Here is a 19,061-nt window from a genome sequence, read left to right on the forward strand (position 1 = left end):
AAAAGTGTCTTTATTGAACATTTTGAGCAGACATTCAGCAGGTCATGATCATTTTTATACAATTAAAGATTCCAGTGTGTGAAAAAGCTATCAATCAAATGAAAAAGTAAATAAATGACATGAAAAAGGCATACATACATAACAATTACATCAATAAAGTAAATATACCAATCAGGGGCTACGTTCACTTTTTGTTTATCATTAATTAATTAATGTACAAATTGAATTCAACCAGAAACATATTAAGGTTTGGGATGGACCAAATTAATCTTGCTTTCAATATGTATCATGTAGGCCTAACTCAAAGGTGTATTATTACATTCAAATGTGCTAATAATTATATTATTATTGTACAGTAAATCCGACTTGACCTGAACGTCGCACCGTCGCGAGTGTTACGTCATCACCGTGTGACTGTTTACAGTGAGCTGACACTAGCCTATATGTCAATGAGCCTAGCCTAGCCCGTTCTCTTAATACATCCATGGGCTAGCATGCCTCTTCATCTCTAGCAAGTTGTAGACAGTTTCCACCCGTTGCCTTGTAACTTTAGGAGAATGAGCATGGATATGACATTCCTGGGGACCGGCTCGGCCTACCCGTCTCCTCAGCGCGGTGCCTCGGCTCTGGTGCTGCGGACACAGGGGGAATGCTGGCTGTTTGACTGCGGGGAGGGAACCCAGACCCAACTGATGAAGAGCCAACTCAGAGCCGGTGAGTCACTGCAGCTCCTCGTCCTGGGAAACTAAAACAAAGTTTTTAAAGTTCTTAAAAACAGCCTGACTAAACTGTTATTTAAGTACCTACCGCCCGCCCTCCAACTCTACATCCTATCATCAATGAACTAATATGAGGTTCTCTGTAACGTTAATTATTCATTTCCAAGTTTAATATTTAAGTTATTAAAAAGTCTGTCAAAAACTATAGTCATTTGAGTACTTTAATTTTCACTCTTCACACTCACAAATTAAATTGCCTTTGCTGTGAATAGACCTGGACGTTTTTTGGTTTGGTTCCGGGGTGAAGTTAGTTTAATGACTTTTTTATGACATTTTTATGAAATGCTATACTATGACTTTTTATGACATTTTTATGAAATATTATACTATGACATTTTTATAGCATTTTATACTATGACTTTTTATAAAATAATGTAGTATGACTTTATGACATTTTTATGACATACTATACTATGACTTTTATGACATTTTATTGACATACTATACTATGCTTTTTTATGACATTTATATGGCATACTATGCTATTACCTTTTTACATACTATACTATTTTTATGACATACTGTACTATGACTTTTTTTAATAACTATGAAATTTTTATGACTTTTCATGTCATAAAATACTGACTTTTTTTCTTTAAATTTTTTATGACATAGTATACTTAGACATTTTGGACATTAAGACATTTTATGACATACTCACTTTTTACCCAATTTATTGTGTATCCAGAGATTTCACTAAATTATGTAATATACTTTTGCCTCCCGCTTGACTCCCGCCTGACCACCTCAAAAATTTGTTGATTCATCTCAATAATAAACAGTCTATAATCTAATTTACTTGAGACAAACTGTCTCCAAATTGTCATTATACCACCTTAATATGTTGTGTTTTCTACCCAGGTCGAATCACCAAGGTTTTCATCTCCCACTTGCATGGAGATCACCTGTTTGGTCTGCCTGGTCTTCTTTGCACTGTAAGCCTCAACACCAACCCCGAGCAGCAGAACCTGAACTGTGTGGACATCTATGGGCCCCGGGGCCTCCGGCACTTTTTAAGAGTGACTCTTGGCCTCACAGGATCACAGCTGCTCTTCCCTTATGCAGGCAGGTCCAAAATGTACAACTGAGCTCTAATGTGTTCACACTACTGCAGTCTTGAAAACACTGGTGATCCATTAGTTTTAGCAGAAACAGCCAATGTAAACTATGGGTTGCACATTCTGACAGGAAATTCAACTATAAACTTTTTAGAAACAAAGACAATTGACTTTAGGTAGCAAACATGTTTAGAATACAGAATATGAAAAGTTTACCAAGACATTTTGAGCAGCAGTGCAAACCTCCTCTGCAGGTTGAGTGTGTGTAGTACACAATGGACTGCTACCCATACCAAGAAAAAAACTGGCTTTATATATATCTTGAACACCCAGCATTTCCAATTTCCATTCAATTCATAGAACATGTAGCCTTTACAATAAAGATGATATTTTGCAAACTAAAACACTTTTTCAGCCTTCTTTATTTGCTGTATTTTACACAGCAAATTCATTTACCATTTGACTTTATTAATTTGTATCTTTGTTGTTTCATTGTACTTAATTCTAATGTACTCTGCTCTCATCTATATTATGTATGTTACTCTAGTACATGAACTGGAGCCCACAACTGACCAGAGTCCAGAAGAGGGACAACTCAGTCTGGAGGTATGTGACTGTTTTTGATGTTATCCCTGCTTGGTAATAAATCACGCCTTAGTGCTCTTTATAGGGCTCAACCAATATATTAATATATCATGCAAATATTTCTCTCTGGATTCCATTTATTTTATCGCTGATATAAAAAAAGGCCAGTCTTTATATCTCACTAATGAATAAAGTTCCTTTTTTTTTAGGCCTACTGGCCTATAGTTTTGGTCAAGCCATAAACATCTGGCCCGGTCGGACAAACTGGTGTGGATTCTTTTTTAACCCAACTCCACCCTGAACTACCAAAGCATGAAATGGCCTTCTAGCTATCGTGCCTTAGCATGTTTTTGCATTCATGACATTTAACAAAATCCATATGTAATTTGTCCCCATGCATAATACTGTAAGACTTTCCTTTCTGTGAGGTCAATGCATGCCCTTCACTTTATCTGCATCCCTTTTGCAGTGTTAATATGTGTAATTTAAAACTTCTGTGGGTTACACTTTACTTGAAGGTATCTACATAAGAGTGACATGACACTGTCATGAACGTGTCATAAACATTATAAACAAGTCATAAATGTTTATGACATAACGCTTCTGTCAGTAAGTGTCATTCGGTTTTTGTCATGACAAGTTAGGGTTAGAGTTAGGGCTAGAGTTAGGGTTAGGGTTCATGTGTCATGACAGTGTCATGTCACTTTTATGTAGATACCTTCAAGTAAAGTGTTACCGTTCTGTGTCCAAATGTCAACTAAGAAAATCTGCCTAATTTTTAAACTTGACTTCCATTCATTTCTTTAAACTTATTTGACAATATTTCCTCAGCCCAAGAGAGCAGTGACAGTGTTCTTCACTCACACAGGAGCATGTAATATTTATGTTTTGTGTTGTGTCTCTTCAGATGACAGTGGAGTGCGGTCCTCTGCACCCACAGGAGCAGCAGGGCAGGACAATCTCCCTGGATGTCTCCAGTGACTGTTACCTCCTCTTTGAAGACAAGAAGTTTGTGGTCAAGGCGTTCAGGTTGTTTCACCGCATCCCCTCCTTTGGTTTTTGCATTCAGGAGCATGATCGAGCCGGAAGACTGAAGACTGAAATCCTTAAGGAACTAGGTAGGTTTCTTTTTTATATGCTTGAACAGTTGTAGCGAAAAATGACAGAAAAGTATAAATCTACTCAACAACTCAAATTGAATATCAAAATGTATAACTACATGACTACATGATATTGTTTTCACTAACTCCCATGTAATATGATCCAGTGACAAAATGTGATAAAGTTTGTATCGTTAGTTGTGCCCGCTCCACCACTCATTAGACCTGTCAGTGAGAAGAACAGAAAAGAAGAAGTGCAATTTCACCGACTGTGTCACATCATTGAGGTCCTTCAACAGCAGCAGAACAGATGTCATTACGCATGTGGTCCATACTACTAATTCATCACATATATCTGAAAAGGGTTATACTATACTATGACTTTTATGACATTTTTATGACCTACTATACTATGACTTTTTATGACTTTTTATGACATTTTTATGACATAATATACTATGACTTTTTATAACATACTATACTATGACTTTTTATTACTTTTTTATGATTTACTATTCTATGACTTTTTTATGACATACTCTACTAAGACTTTTTATGACATGATATACTATGACTTTTTATGACGTACTATGACTTTTTATAACATTTTTATTATAGATTTTAACAGGTCAAAGATAAGCACAGTTCATAGTATATTTGTGTAGGTAGATAGAGCCTATATTGAATAACATTTACCTGCCTTTTAGTAGGAGATATTGTAAATGAGGAAAAAAAAAGTGATTTAATGTGACTATACTATGACTTTTATACCTTTTTTTGTGATATACTAATCTATGACTTTTTAAAGAAATTTTATGACATACTATACTATGACTTTTTTATGAAATGTACTATGACTTTATGACATTTTTATGACTTACTATACTATGACTTTTATTTGATTTCGCCCTGCAGCTCAGGCTGGAAACCTGTACGTTTATCTCTCCTGCTTCCATTACAAATTTGCGGGAACCAATCACAAACTGGCTTATCCACCTGCCGTGCTATTGGCAGGTTTATTGCCGATAGAGAAGCGACCAAGCAGCTTTTTGTTTACTAAAATTAATATTGGCTACAGCCAAATATTTAAAATTTTTACTCATCAGTCCAGAGCACCTGCTGCCATTTTCCTGCACCCCAGTTCTTATGTTTTCGTGCATAGTTGAGTTTCTTGGCCTTGTTTCAATGTCGGCGGTATGGCTTTTTGGCTGCAACTCTTCCACGAAGACCACTTCTGGCCAGACTTCTCCAGACAGTAGATGGGTGTACCTGGGTCCCGCTGGTTTCTGCCAGTTCTGAGCTGATGGCACTGCTGGACGTCTTCCGATTTCGAAGGGAAATAAGCATGATGTGTTTTTCATCTGTTGCACTAAGTTTCCTTGGCTGACCAATGTGTCTACGATCCTCAACGTTCCCTGACTTTTTGCAAGTGTACCTATAAAAATGTATGCTGGTTTGAAGGCAAAGGGTAGTAATGCCAAATATTGATGTGGTTTAGATGTTTTTTTGGTCGCTCACTTTGCATTTTGTAAATTGAAAAAATAAACAATCATTATTTATATTTTTGAAAGCATTCTTAGTTTACAGCATTTTTTCCACAGTACTGTATATAACATAGTATACTATGACTTTTTTGACATAATATACTATGACTTTTTATGACATACTATACTGAGACTTTTTTGTGACATAATATACTATGACTTTTGACATTTTTATAACATACTATACTATGGCTTTTTTATGACATTTTATGGCGTACTACACTATGACTTTTATGACATACAGTACTTGAACTTTTTTAATGACTTTATGACATACTATACTATGCAGTTTTTAAATAACTTTTTGTGAAATTTTTATAACCTACTTTAGCATGACTTTTTATGACTTTTTCATGTCATACAACACTGACTTTTTTTTATTTATTATTTTTTAACATTTTACACATTTGTAACCTACTATACTATGACATTTTATGGCATATTTATGACATACTATATTATGACTTATTTGTGACATTTTATGACCTACTATAATATGACATTTTTATGACATACTATGACTTTTTATATTTATATGACATAGTATACTATGACTTATTTATACAATTTTTATGACTTTTTATGACATTTTTATGACATACTACTGTATACTATGAATTTTTTAAGTAACTTTTAATGAAATTTTCATGACATACTTTACCATAACTTTTTATGACATTTTGATGTCATACTTTTAAAAAACAAGTTATTTATACTATGAATTTTTTAAGTAACTTTTAATTAAAATGTATGACATTTTATGACGGTGTATACTATGACTTTTTATGACATACTATACTATGAGTTATTTATGACATTTGTTTGACATACTTAACTATGACTTTTTATGACATTTTCATGTCCTACAACACTGACTTTTTTTAAACATTTTGTGACATAGTATACTACAACATTTTGAACATTTTATGGCGTACTATACTATGACTACTAGACTATGTCCTACTATATATTTTTCATGACATACTATACTATGACTTTTTCATGACGTACTATACTATGACTTTTACCCAAATTAAGTTTGATTTACACAGGTCACCTAATACTATGACACTCCTGTGGTACAATAAGCTATTTCTAAAAACAAAGTGTCTTCTAAATGGAACTGTGTATTATTGTGAATTATCTCATTTTGTTTCCCCCAGGCCTGAAACCAGGGCCACTTTATGGGCGGCTGAAAGCTGGCGAGCCTGTAACTCTGGAGAGCGGGCGTGTTGTTTTGCCTGGTGAGGTGCTGGAAGAAGCCATTCCTGGGAGGAAAGTCTGCATCTTAGGAGACTGCAGCTCAGTTCTTGGGGAAGGACCACTGAGGTTGTGCAATGGAGCGGACGTTCTGGTTCATGAGGCCACCCTTGGGGATGAGCACAGAGAGAAAGCAGTGGACCACGGACACAGCACACCTAAGATGGCGGCAGCAGTGGCTCTGGCTTGCTGTGCGCAGAGGCTAGTGCTGTACCACTTCAGCCAGAGGTACAAACCCTGCTCCCTGCAGAAGGAAGGAGAAGAGGATGATGTCTCAGAGCTCAAGAGACAGGCAGATGATGCTCTACAGGACAGTGGTGTAGAAGTAACTTTGGCTGAGGACTTTCTTACTCTGCCCATTCCTCTCAGAAGACCAAGATAGTGAACTAATAATGTAGTTTTTATATTTCCTCATTATATATTGACAATCTCATGTTTTATGTTTGTTGTTCATGTTTAACAAAATAAAAAAATAAAAAAATAAATGTTTATGTACAATTCTTATAAACAATAAAGATAGCTTCTTGAATGTTTCTCATAGTGAAATGTTTGATTGTCTCTATTTCTGGATATACATTTTTCAGTTTTGTAGGTTTTAATTCACAAAAGTGTTTTGGTTTTCTTCAAAGGACTCAAGTTTTCTTTTTCAAAAACACAACTGCTATAATTTTTCCTTTTTAAACTTCGAAACACAATACAAAATATAAGATAAATTTGTTTATGACTCCCGCCTGACTCCCATCTGACTTCCGCTTGACTTCTGCCTGACTCCCATCTGACTTCCGCTTGACTTCTGCCTGACTCCCATCTGACTCCCGCTTGACTCCCATCTGACTCCCGCCTGACCCCCTCAAAAATGAGTTGATTCATCTCAAGGGGTCATCCTTATAATACACACTCTATAATCTAATTTGCCTGAGAGAAACTGCTCACTCCACATTGCAATTAGACCATCGACTCGCATCTGACTCCTGCTTGACTTGGCGGCAGTGGTGGCTCGGGCTTGCTGTGCGCAGAGGCTAGTGCTGTACCACTTCAGCCAGAGGTACAAACCCTGCTCCCTGCAGAAGGAAGGAGAAGAGGATGATGTCTCAGAGCTCAAGAGACAGGCAGATGATGCTCTACAGGACAGTGGTGTAGAAGACATTTTTATAGCCTACTATACTATGACTTTTTTATGACATGCTATACCATGACTTTTTATGACTCTTTTTTTGACGTACTGACTTTTTTATGACATGCTATACTAAGACTTTGTTATGACATACTAACTATACTATGACTTTTTTAATAACTTTTTATGACTTTTTATGACATACTATAATACAATGACTTATTATGACATTTTATGACATACTATGACTTTTTATGACATACTATACTATAACTTTTTATGACATACTATACTATGACTTTTTATGACTCTTTTTTGATGTACTGACTTTTTTATGACATGCTATACTAAGACTTTGTTATGACATACTATACTATGACTTTTTAAATAACTTTTTTATGACGTACTATATAGAAGAAAACAAGAACAACCCAAGGTTTCTTTTCAGCACTGTAGCCAGACAGATAGTCACAGCTCTACTGAGCCATCTATTCCTCTAGCTCTGAGTAGTGATGACTTCATGAGCTTCTTTAATGATAAAATTATAACAATTAGAAATAAAATTCATCACCTTTTGCCCTCAACTTCTAATGGTTCACCTTTCAACGCAGGACTGCTAGAAAGAACGACTAGACCTGACATATACTTAGACTGCTTTTATCCTATAGACCTTCAACAACTAATGGTAAAGGTATGTTCAGCTAAGCCATCTACCTGTCTCTTAGACCCCATCCCAACGAGGCTACTCAAAGAAGCATTACCCGTGGTTAACACCTCTCCACTAGATATGATCAATATGTCTCTATTAACAGGTTATGTACCGCAGTCATTTAAAGTAGCTGTGATAAAACCTCTTCTGAAAAAACCCACCCTCGATCCTGAGGTCTTAGCAAACTATAGACCTATATCTAACCTTCCCTTTCTCTCCAAGATCCTTGAGAAAGTAGTTGCTAATCAGTTATGTGATTTTCTCCATAGCAACAGTTTATTTGAAGACTTTCAATCAGGATTTAGAAAGAATCATAGCACAGAGACGGCACTGGTGAAAATTACTAACGACGTTCTAACTGCTGCAGACAAAGGACTTGTCTCCATACTTGTTTTATTAGATCTTAGTGCTGCTTTTGACACTATTGACCATACAATCCTGTTACAGAGATTAGAACACTTAGTCGGAATTAAAGGAATTGCACTAAGCTGGTTTAAGTCCTATTTCTCTGATCGATCTCAATTTGTTAATGTTAATGATAAATCCTCTAAGTACGCGGAAGTTAAACATGGCGTTCCACAAGGCTCAGTGCTTAGACCAATTTTATTCTCCTTATATATGCTTCCTCTTGGTAATATCATTAGGAAACACTCAATTAACTATCACTGCTATGCGGATGACACCCAATTATACTTATCAATCAAACCAGACGAAACCAGTCAGTTAGCTAAACTTCAAGCATGTATTAAAGATATAAAGTCCTGGATGACCTATAATTTTCTGATGTTAAACTGTAACAAAACTGAAGTTATTGTGCTGGGCCCTAAACACCTCCGAACTTCATTATCTAACGATATAGCTACTCTGCATGGTGTTGTCCTGGCCTCCAGCACTACTGTCAGAAATCTAGGAGTTATTTTTGATCAGGATATATCCTTTAACGCCCATCTAAAACAAACATCGAGAACAGCCTTTTTTCATCTTCGTAACATTGCCAAAATTAGGAATATCCTGTCTCAAAACAATGCTGAAAAACTAGTCCATGCATTCGTTACTTCCAGGCTGGACTATTGTAATTCCCTTCTGTCAGGTTGCTCAAATAAGTCCCTTAAGACTCTCCAGCTGATCCAGAATGCTGCAGCACGTGTTCTGATGAGAACTAAGAAAAGAGATCATATTTCTCCTGTTTTAGCTACTCTGCATTGGCTTATTGTAAAATTCAGGATTGACTTTAAAGTCCTTCTCCTGACCTACAAAGCCCTAAATGGTCAAGCACCATCCTATCTAGAACAGCTCTTAGTACCTTATTGTCCCACTAGAGCACTGCGCTCCCAGAATGCAGAGTTACTTGTGGTTCCTAGAGTCTCTAAAAGTAGACTGGGAGCAAGAGCCTTAAGCTACCAGGCTCCTTTCCTGTGGAACCAGCTCCCAGTCTGGGTTAGGGGGGCAGACACCATCACCTCATTTAAGAGTAAACTGAAAACTCTCCTCTTTGATAAAGCTTATAGTTAGGAAGTGAGGAGTTGCAGCGTCCGCCTAACCCGGCCCACCTGCTTCTCTTCGTAGATTCGCAGATTTATTGATCATATAATCAATAATATAGTGAGAGTAGAGGGAGGCATGCCAGTACAGCCTCTCATCAATGTTTTCATTTGTTTCCTTTTGTATGCATCCTGTCCCAGAACCGCTTGTTACTAACCTAGCTCTGGGGAGTTTACTCCCCGGAGTCCTTATCTTTCTTCTTCGCAGAGCTATGCTCTGCAATTCCCTGCAACGCCCGGCCGCGTTCTGCTGCGTCCGCCGCATCCACCCATGCTCTGCAGCGCCACGTTTCATCCCGCAACGTCCTGCTGTGACATGAACTACAACGACTACCTTCAAAGTCACTGTTCCATTATCTTTAATGTGACTATTATCGCCATCACACCCCCAACAGGCCCCGTCAGACACCGCCTACCAAGAGTCTGGGTCAATTGAATTTAATTGAATTGAATTATGACATTTTATGACATACTATAACTTTTTATGACATACTATACTATGACTTTTTAAATAACTTTTTTATGACTCTTTTTTGATGTACTGACTTTTTTATGACATGCTATACTAAGACTTTGTTATGACATACTATACTATGACTTTTTAAATAACTTTTTTATGATGTACTATACAATGACTTTTTTATGACATACTATACTATGACTTTTTATGACATTTGTATGACATACTACTTATTTTATGATATACTATGACATTTTTATGACGTACTATCCTATGAATTTTTGACTTTATTAAGTATTATACTATGACTTTTTTATGACTTTTTTATGACATACTATACTATGACTTTTTATGACATTTATATGACATAGTATACTATGACTTTTTTACATACTATACTATGACTTTTTATGACATTTATATGACATAGTATACTATGACTTTTTTACATACTATACTATGACTTTTTATGACATACTATACTATGACTTTTTATATTTTTATGACATACTATACTATGACTTTTATGACATTTTGATGGTGTACTATTCTGACTTTTATGACATAAATGACTTATTATTATACATTCTATGACTTATTCTATACTATGACTTTCTGACATTTTTCTGACATACTATACTATGAATTTTTTCTAATAACCTTTTATGACTTTTTTTTTGACACTGACTTTTTTACATTTTTTATGACATACTATACTATGACTTTTTATGACGTATTATACTATGGCTTTTTAATGACTTTTTTATGACATAGTATACTATGACTTTTATGACATTTTTATGGCATACTATTCCAACTTTTATGACTTTTTAGGACATACAGTACTTCAAGACTCTTTATGAGATACTACTGTATACTATGAATTTTTTTCATTACTTTTTATGAAATTTTTATGACATACTATACTATGACTTTTATGAGATACTATACTATGTCTTTTTGTGACATTTATTTGACATAGTATACTATGACCTTTTTTACATACTATACTATGACTTATTTATGACATTTTATGACATACTTTACTATGACTTTCATGATATTTTATGGTGTACTATACTATGACCTTTATTACATTTTCATGTCATACAACACTGATTTAAAAAAACAAAACATTTTTAGGACATACTATGACTTTTTATGACATTATGACATACTATACTATGACTTTTTATGACATTTTTATGGCATACTATACTATGACTTATTTATGACATTTTTATGACATACTATACTATGACTTTTTATATTTATATGACATAGTATACTATGACTTATTTATGACATTTTTATGGCATACTATACTATGACTTTTTATGACATTTTTATGACATACTATTCCAACTTTTATGACTTTTTAGGACATACAGTACTTCAAGACTCTTTATGAGATACTACACTGTATACTATGAATTTTTTTCATTACTTTTTATGAAATTTTTATGACATACTATACTATGACTTTTATGAGATACTATACTATGTCTTTTTGTGACATTTATTTGACATAGTATACTATGACCTTTTTACATACTATATACTATGACTTATTTATGACCTTTTATGACATACTTTACTATGACTTTCATGATATTTTATGGTGTACTATACTATGACCTTTATTACATTTTCATGTCATACAACACTGATTTAAAAAACAAAACATTTTAGGACATACTATGACTTTTTATGACATTACGCGACATACTATACTATGACTTTTTATGACACTTTTATGGCATACTATACTATGACTTATTTATGACATTTTTATGACATACTATACTATGACTTTTTATATTTATATGACATAGTATACTATGACTTATTTATGACATTTTTATGGCATACTATACTATGACTTTTTTTATGACATTTTTATGACATACTATACTATGACTTTTTATATTTGTTTGACCATATATACTATGACGCATTTCTGACATTTTTATGACATACTTCACTATGACTTTTTATGACATTTTCATGTCATACAACACCTGCTTTACATTTTTATGACATAGTATACTACGACATTTTAGACATTTAATGACCTAATATATACTATGAATTTTGTATGGCATTGTTTTGACATACTATACTATGACTTTTTATGACATTTTACGTATTGTACTATACTATGACTTTAAGGCGTTATACTATGGCGTTTTTAATGACGTTTTTATGACATAGTATACTATGACTTTTATGACATTTTTATGGCGTTACTATTCCGGATTTTATGACTTTTTAGGACATACAATTACTTCAAGACTTTTTATGAGATACTACTGTATACTATGAATTTTTTTAATTACTTTTTATGAAATTTTTATGACATACTATACTATGACTTTTATGACATACTATACAATGACTTTTTATGACATTTATATAACATAGTATAATATGACCTTTTTTACATACTATAGTATGACTTATTTATGACATTTTTTTTTTTTTTTGAACTTTTTATTTAAACATTTTAATCATTATACATAACGTTTCCTGACAGCAATATAAATGTAATAAACAAATGACAGGCAAAATAAGTTACAATAAGAGTACAAATAAATTAAAATAAATAAGTAAATATGAAGCAAAATAGAACTAAGTGCGTAAAAAAGTAGTAAAAAGGTAGATTAAATAAAATTAGAATAGCAATAATAATAATGGTAACAGCAACAATAACAACAGGCAGAGAGGTAGATATCTGTAAATAATAGCTAAGCAAAAAAAAAAAAAAAAAAAAAAGGAATTTAGATAGGTATCCCTTCCCAACAGTATTGTATCATATCATCCCATCCATCAGACCCTCAGATACCTTGAAACACAAGTCCATCTTTGCACAAAAGTGTCCACAGTCAGCTGTAGACTTGCCGTCATTTGCTCCATCCTGTATACATTTTTCAGTCTCTGGACCCATTGACCTATTGTTGGCGATTTTACATCCCTCCAGTTCACTGTAATCATTTTCTTTGCTACTAATAAAAGAATCCTAAGTATATATCGCTGATCCGTATTATATAGATCATTTATGACATTTTTATGAAATAATATACTATGACCTTTTTTACATACTATAGTATGACTTATTTATGACATTTTTATGAAATAATATACTATGACTTTTTGTGACATACAGTACTTCAAGACTCTTTATGAGATACTACTGTATACTATGATTTTTTTTAATTACTTTTTATGAAATTTTTATGACATACTATACTATGACTTTTATGAGATACTATACTATGACTTTTTGTGACATTTATTTGACATAGTATACTATGACCTTTTTTTACATACTATACTATGACTTATTTATGACATTTTATGACATACTATACTATGACTTTTTATGACATTTTTATGGCATACTATACTATGACTTATTTATGACATTTTTATGACATACTATACTATGACTTTTTATATTTATATGACATAGTATACTATGACTTATTTATGACATTTTTATGGCATACTATACTATGACTTTTTATGACATTTTTATGACATACTATACTATGACTTTTTATATTTGTTTGACATAGTATACTATGACTTATTTCTGACATTTTTATGACATACTTCACTATGACTTTTTATGACATTTTCATGTCATACAACACTGACTTTTTTACATTTTTTATGACATAGTATACTACGACATTTTAGACATTTTATGACCTAATATATACTATGAATTTTGTATGGCATTGTTTTGACATACTATACTATGACTTTTTATGACATTTTACGGTGTACTATACTATGACTTTATGACGTATTATACTATGGCTTTTTAATGACTTTTTTATGACATAGTATACTATGACTTTTATGACATTTTTATGGCGTACTATTCCGGATTTTATGACTTTTTAGGACATACAGTACTTCAAGACTTTTTATGAGATACTACTGTATACTATGAATTTTTTTAATTACTTTTTATGAAATTTTTATGACATACTATACTATGACTTTTATGACATACTATACAATGACTTTTTATGACATTTATATAACATAGTATACTATGACCTTTTTTACATACTATAGTATGACTTATTTATGACATTTTTATGAAATAATATACTATGACCTTTTTTACATACTATAGTATGACTTATTTATGACATTTTTATGAAATAATATACTATGACTTTTTGTGACATACAATACTTCAAGACTCTTTATGAGATACTACTGTATACTATGATTTGTTTTAATTACTTTTTAAAAATTTTTTAAAAAAAAAAAAATAAATATTTTTAAAAAAAAATAAAAAATAATTTTTTTGATATTTTTTTAAAAAAATAAAATAAAAAAAAAAAAAAAAAAAAAAAAAAAAATTATTTATGACATTTTATGACATACTTTACTATGACTTTCATGACATTTTATGGTGTACTATACTATGACCTTTATGACATTTTCATGTCATACAACACTGATTTAAAAAAAAAAAAACATTTTTAGGACATACTATGACTTTTTATGACATTAGGACATACTATACTATGACCTTTTATGACATTTTTATGGCATACTATACTATGACTTATTTATGACATTTTTATGACATATTATACAATGACTTTTTATATTTATATGACATAGTGTACTATGACTTATTTATGAAATTTTTATGGCATACTATACTATGACTTTTTATGACATTTTTATGACATAATATACTATGACTTTTTGTGACATTTATATGACATAGTATACTATGACTTTTATGACATACTATACAATGACTTTTTATGACATTTATATGACATAGTATACTATGACCTTTTTTACATACTATAGTATGACGTATTTATGACATTTTTATGAAATAATATACTATGACTTTTTGTGACATACAGTACTTCAAGACTCTTTATGAGATACTACTGCATATTATGAATTTTTTTAATTACTTTTTATGAAATTTTTATGACATACTATACTATGACTTTTATGAGATACTATACTATGACTTTTTGTGACATTTATTTGACATAGTATACTATGACCTTTTTTACATACTATACTATGACTTTTTATGACATACTATACTATGACGTTTTATGACATTTATATGACATAGTATACTATGACTTTTTTTTACATACTATACTATGACTTTTTATATTTTTATGACATACTATACTATGACTTTTATGACATTTTTATGGTGTACTATTCTGACTTTTATGACATAAATGACTTATTATTATACATTCTATGACTTATTCTATACTATGACTTTCTGACATTTTTCTGACATACTATACAACACTGACTTTTTAACATTTTTTATGACATAGTATACTACGACATTTTAGATATTTTATGACCTAATATATACTATGAATTTTGTATGGCTTTGTTTTGACATACTATACTATGACTTTTTATGACATTTTACGGTGTACTATACTATGACTTTATGACGTATTATACTATGGCTTTTTAATGATTTTTTTATGACATAGTATACTATGACTTTTATGACATTTTTATGGCATACTATTCCAACTTTTATGACTTTTTAGGACATACAGTACTTCAAGACTCTTTATGAGATACTACTGTATACTATGAATTTTTTTCATTACTTTTAAGGAAATTTTTACAACATACTATACTATGACTTTTATGAGATACTATACTATGACTTTTTGTGACATTTATTTGACATAGTATACTATGACCTTTTTTTACATACTATACTATGACTTATTTTTGACATTTTTATGACATACTTTACTATGACTTTCATGACATTTTATGGTGTACTATACTATGACTTTTTATGACTCTTTTTTGATGTACTGACTTTTTTATGACATGCTATACTAAGACTTTTTTATGACGTACTATACAATGACATTTTTATGACATACTTTACTATAACTTTCATGACATTTTATGGTGTACTATACTATGACCTTTATGACATTTTCATGTCATACAACACTGATTAAAAAAAATCATTTTTAGGACATACTATGACTTTTTATGACATTATGACATACTATACTATGACTTTTTATATTTATATGACATAGTATACTATGACTTATTTATGACATTTTTATGGCATACTCTACCTATGACTTTTTATGACATTTTTATGACATACTATACTATGACTTTTTATATGACATAGTATACTATGACTTATTTATGACTTATTTATGACATTTTTATGACATACTTCACTATGACTTTTTATGACATTTTCATGTCATACAACACTGACTTTTTTACATTTTTCATGACATAGTATACTACAACATTTTCAACATTTTATGACCTACTATATAATATACTATGACTTTTTCTGACATACTATACTATGACTTTTATGACATTTTTATGGTGTACAATTCCGACTTTTATGACATAAATGACTTATTATTATACATTCTATGACTTATTCGATACTATGACTTTCTGACATTTTTCTGACATACTATACTATGAATTTTTTAATAACCTTTTATGACTTTCTTATGACATTTTCATGTCATATAACACTGACTTTTTTACATTTTTTATGACATAGTATACTATGACATTTTAGACATTTTATGACCTAATATATACTATGAATTTTGTATGGCATTGTTTTGACATATATACTATGACTTTTTATGACATTTTACAGTGTACTATACTATGACTTTATGACGTATTATACTATGGCTTTTTAATGACTTTTTTATCACATAGTATACTATGACTTTTATGACATTTTTATGGCGTACTATTCCGACTTTTATGACTTTCTGACATAATTTTGACAATAATTTTTTTATACTCTTTTCAACTATACTATACTACGCAGTATTGTAATGTAACAAAGTACAAATACCTCTTTACTGTACTTAAGTAGAATTTTTTATGTATTGGTACTTTACTTTGTTATTTTTATTTCTGATTACTTTTACTTTTACTCCTCTACATTTACCCTTAGCATCACTGTTACTCGTTACTACAAAATCAAATCAAATAAAAAAGCAGGTTTGGGAATCATTGAACCTAGATTGCCAAAACTAAAGAAAAAGAGGAAGAAGCATAATACCTTATAGCATCATGGAAGCACCGGCTGCAAGCTCTGCTGCTAACGTAAAAGATGATGACCACCCCAATGACAGTGGTGAACAGAGTGGTGATGAAGATAACGTAACACACCAGTGGCCATTTTTGCAAGATAAGTGTAAGATGTTGTGTACGTTTGGAGTGAAAGATTCTTCCTCACAAAATGTTTTAATTCTGCTTCTGTTTTTCTTTGTTAATGTCAGCTTTCTCAAAATATGCAGTGTTTGGTCCTTTAACTTGAGGGAATTGCGCCTGGAAAAATCCTTTGAATTTGATGTTTAAGGTGTGGAAACCCTGAATATTATGCTCTACTTAAAGGAAGCTACAATAAAGTTTATGTTGCAAATTTTGTTTTTACTTTTACTATTAATAATTAAGTATTTTTAATATTTAAAAAATACTTTTGATACTTAAGTACACTAAATATCAGATACTTTAAGACTTTTACTCAAGTAACATTCTAAAAGGTGACTTTAACTTTTACTAAAGTCATTTTCTGGTAAGATACTTGTACTTTTACTTAAGTATTACTTTCAATTACTTTATACAAGACTGATACTATGCCTTTATTATGAATAGCTTTTATGACATACTAGTTTTTGAAAATTGTTTTGACATTTTTTAACATACCCAAATTAAGTCTGATTTACACAGAGACCACCTAATACAATGACACTCTTTTGGTACAATAAGCTATTTCTAAAAAGAAAGTGTCTTCTAAATGGAACTGATGTATTATTGTGAATGGTCTCATTTTGTTTCCCCCAGGCCTGAAACCAGGGCCACTTTATGGGCGGCTGAAAGCTGGCGAGCCTGTAAGTTTGGAGAGCGGGCGTGTTGTTTTGCCTAATAACGAAGTAAAGTACAGATACGTTAAAATTCTACTTAAGTACAGTTAAGAAGTATTTGTACTTTGTTACATTACAACACTACATAGTATATTATGCCAAGAAAAAAGTCAAAATCTCATAGTATAGTTCGTCATACAATGTCATAAAGTCATAGTATAATATTTCATAAAACAAGTCATAGTATAGTATGTCATAAAAATGTCATAAAAAGTCATAGTATACTATGTCATAAATGTCATAAAAAATCCATAGTATAGCATGTAAGAAAAATGTCAGAAAAAATCTTGAAAGAAGCCATTCCAGGGAGGAAAGTCTGCATCTTAGGAGACTGCAGCTCAGTTCTTGGGGAAGGACCACTGAGGTTGTGCAGTGGTTCATGAGGCCCAGAGAGAAAGCAGTGGACCACGGACACAGCACACCTAAGATGGCGGCAGCGGTGGCTCTGGCTTGCTGTGCGCAGAGGCTAGTGCTGTACCACTTCAGCCAGAGGTACAAACCCTGCTCCCTGCAGAAGGAAGGAGAAGAGGATGATGTCTCAGAGCTCAAGAGACAGGCAGATGATGCTCTACAGGACAGTGGTGTAGAAGTAACTTTGGCTGAGGACTTTCTTACTCTGCCCATTCCTCTCAGAAGACCAAGATAATGAACTAATAATGTAGTTTTTATATTGCCTCATTACATATTGACTATCTCAGCTCAAGGTCAACTCAGTCATAGCTTAAACTTTCAATTGTCTTCATTAGCATATAAAGTTGGCTCTTTTTGTTGTGAGACTGTAGATGTTCAAATGTTGGTGATTCCGAGCACTTTAATGACTTCTTTTCCATGTTGGCTTTAACATTGAGCTTGGCAGGTCACTGTTGATCTTGGAAACGGCAGTTGACAAAACAATCCCAGCTCAAGGTCCACTTATTTGCTTTCGCTGGCTT

At 32.2% G+C, this 19,061-nt stretch overlaps 1 protein-coding gene across 1 annotated transcript; it reads left to right on the forward strand.

Moving 5' to 3' along the window:
- The first annotated feature begins 384 nt into the window (after window positions 1-384).
- elac1 (elaC ribonuclease Z 1) lies at window positions 385-6,816 on the forward strand. Its single transcript, XM_039803246.1, has 5 exons — window positions 385-714; window positions 1,641-1,844; window positions 2,385-2,443; window positions 3,330-3,540; window positions 6,230-6,816. The coding sequence occupies exons 1-5, from the start codon at window positions 558-560 to the stop codon at window positions 6,706-6,708; spliced, it is 1,110 nt and encodes a 369-aa protein (XP_039659180.1). The 5' UTR covers window positions 385-557; the 3' UTR covers window positions 6,709-6,816.
- The last annotated feature ends 12,245 nt before the right edge of the window (window positions 6,817-19,061 follow it).

The sequence above is a fragment of the Perca fluviatilis genome, chromosome 6, assembly GCF_010015445.1.
Source record: "Perca fluviatilis chromosome 6, GENO_Pfluv_1.0, whole genome shotgun sequence".
Lineage (NCBI taxonomy): Eukaryota > Metazoa > Chordata > Actinopteri > Perciformes > Percidae > Perca > Perca fluviatilis.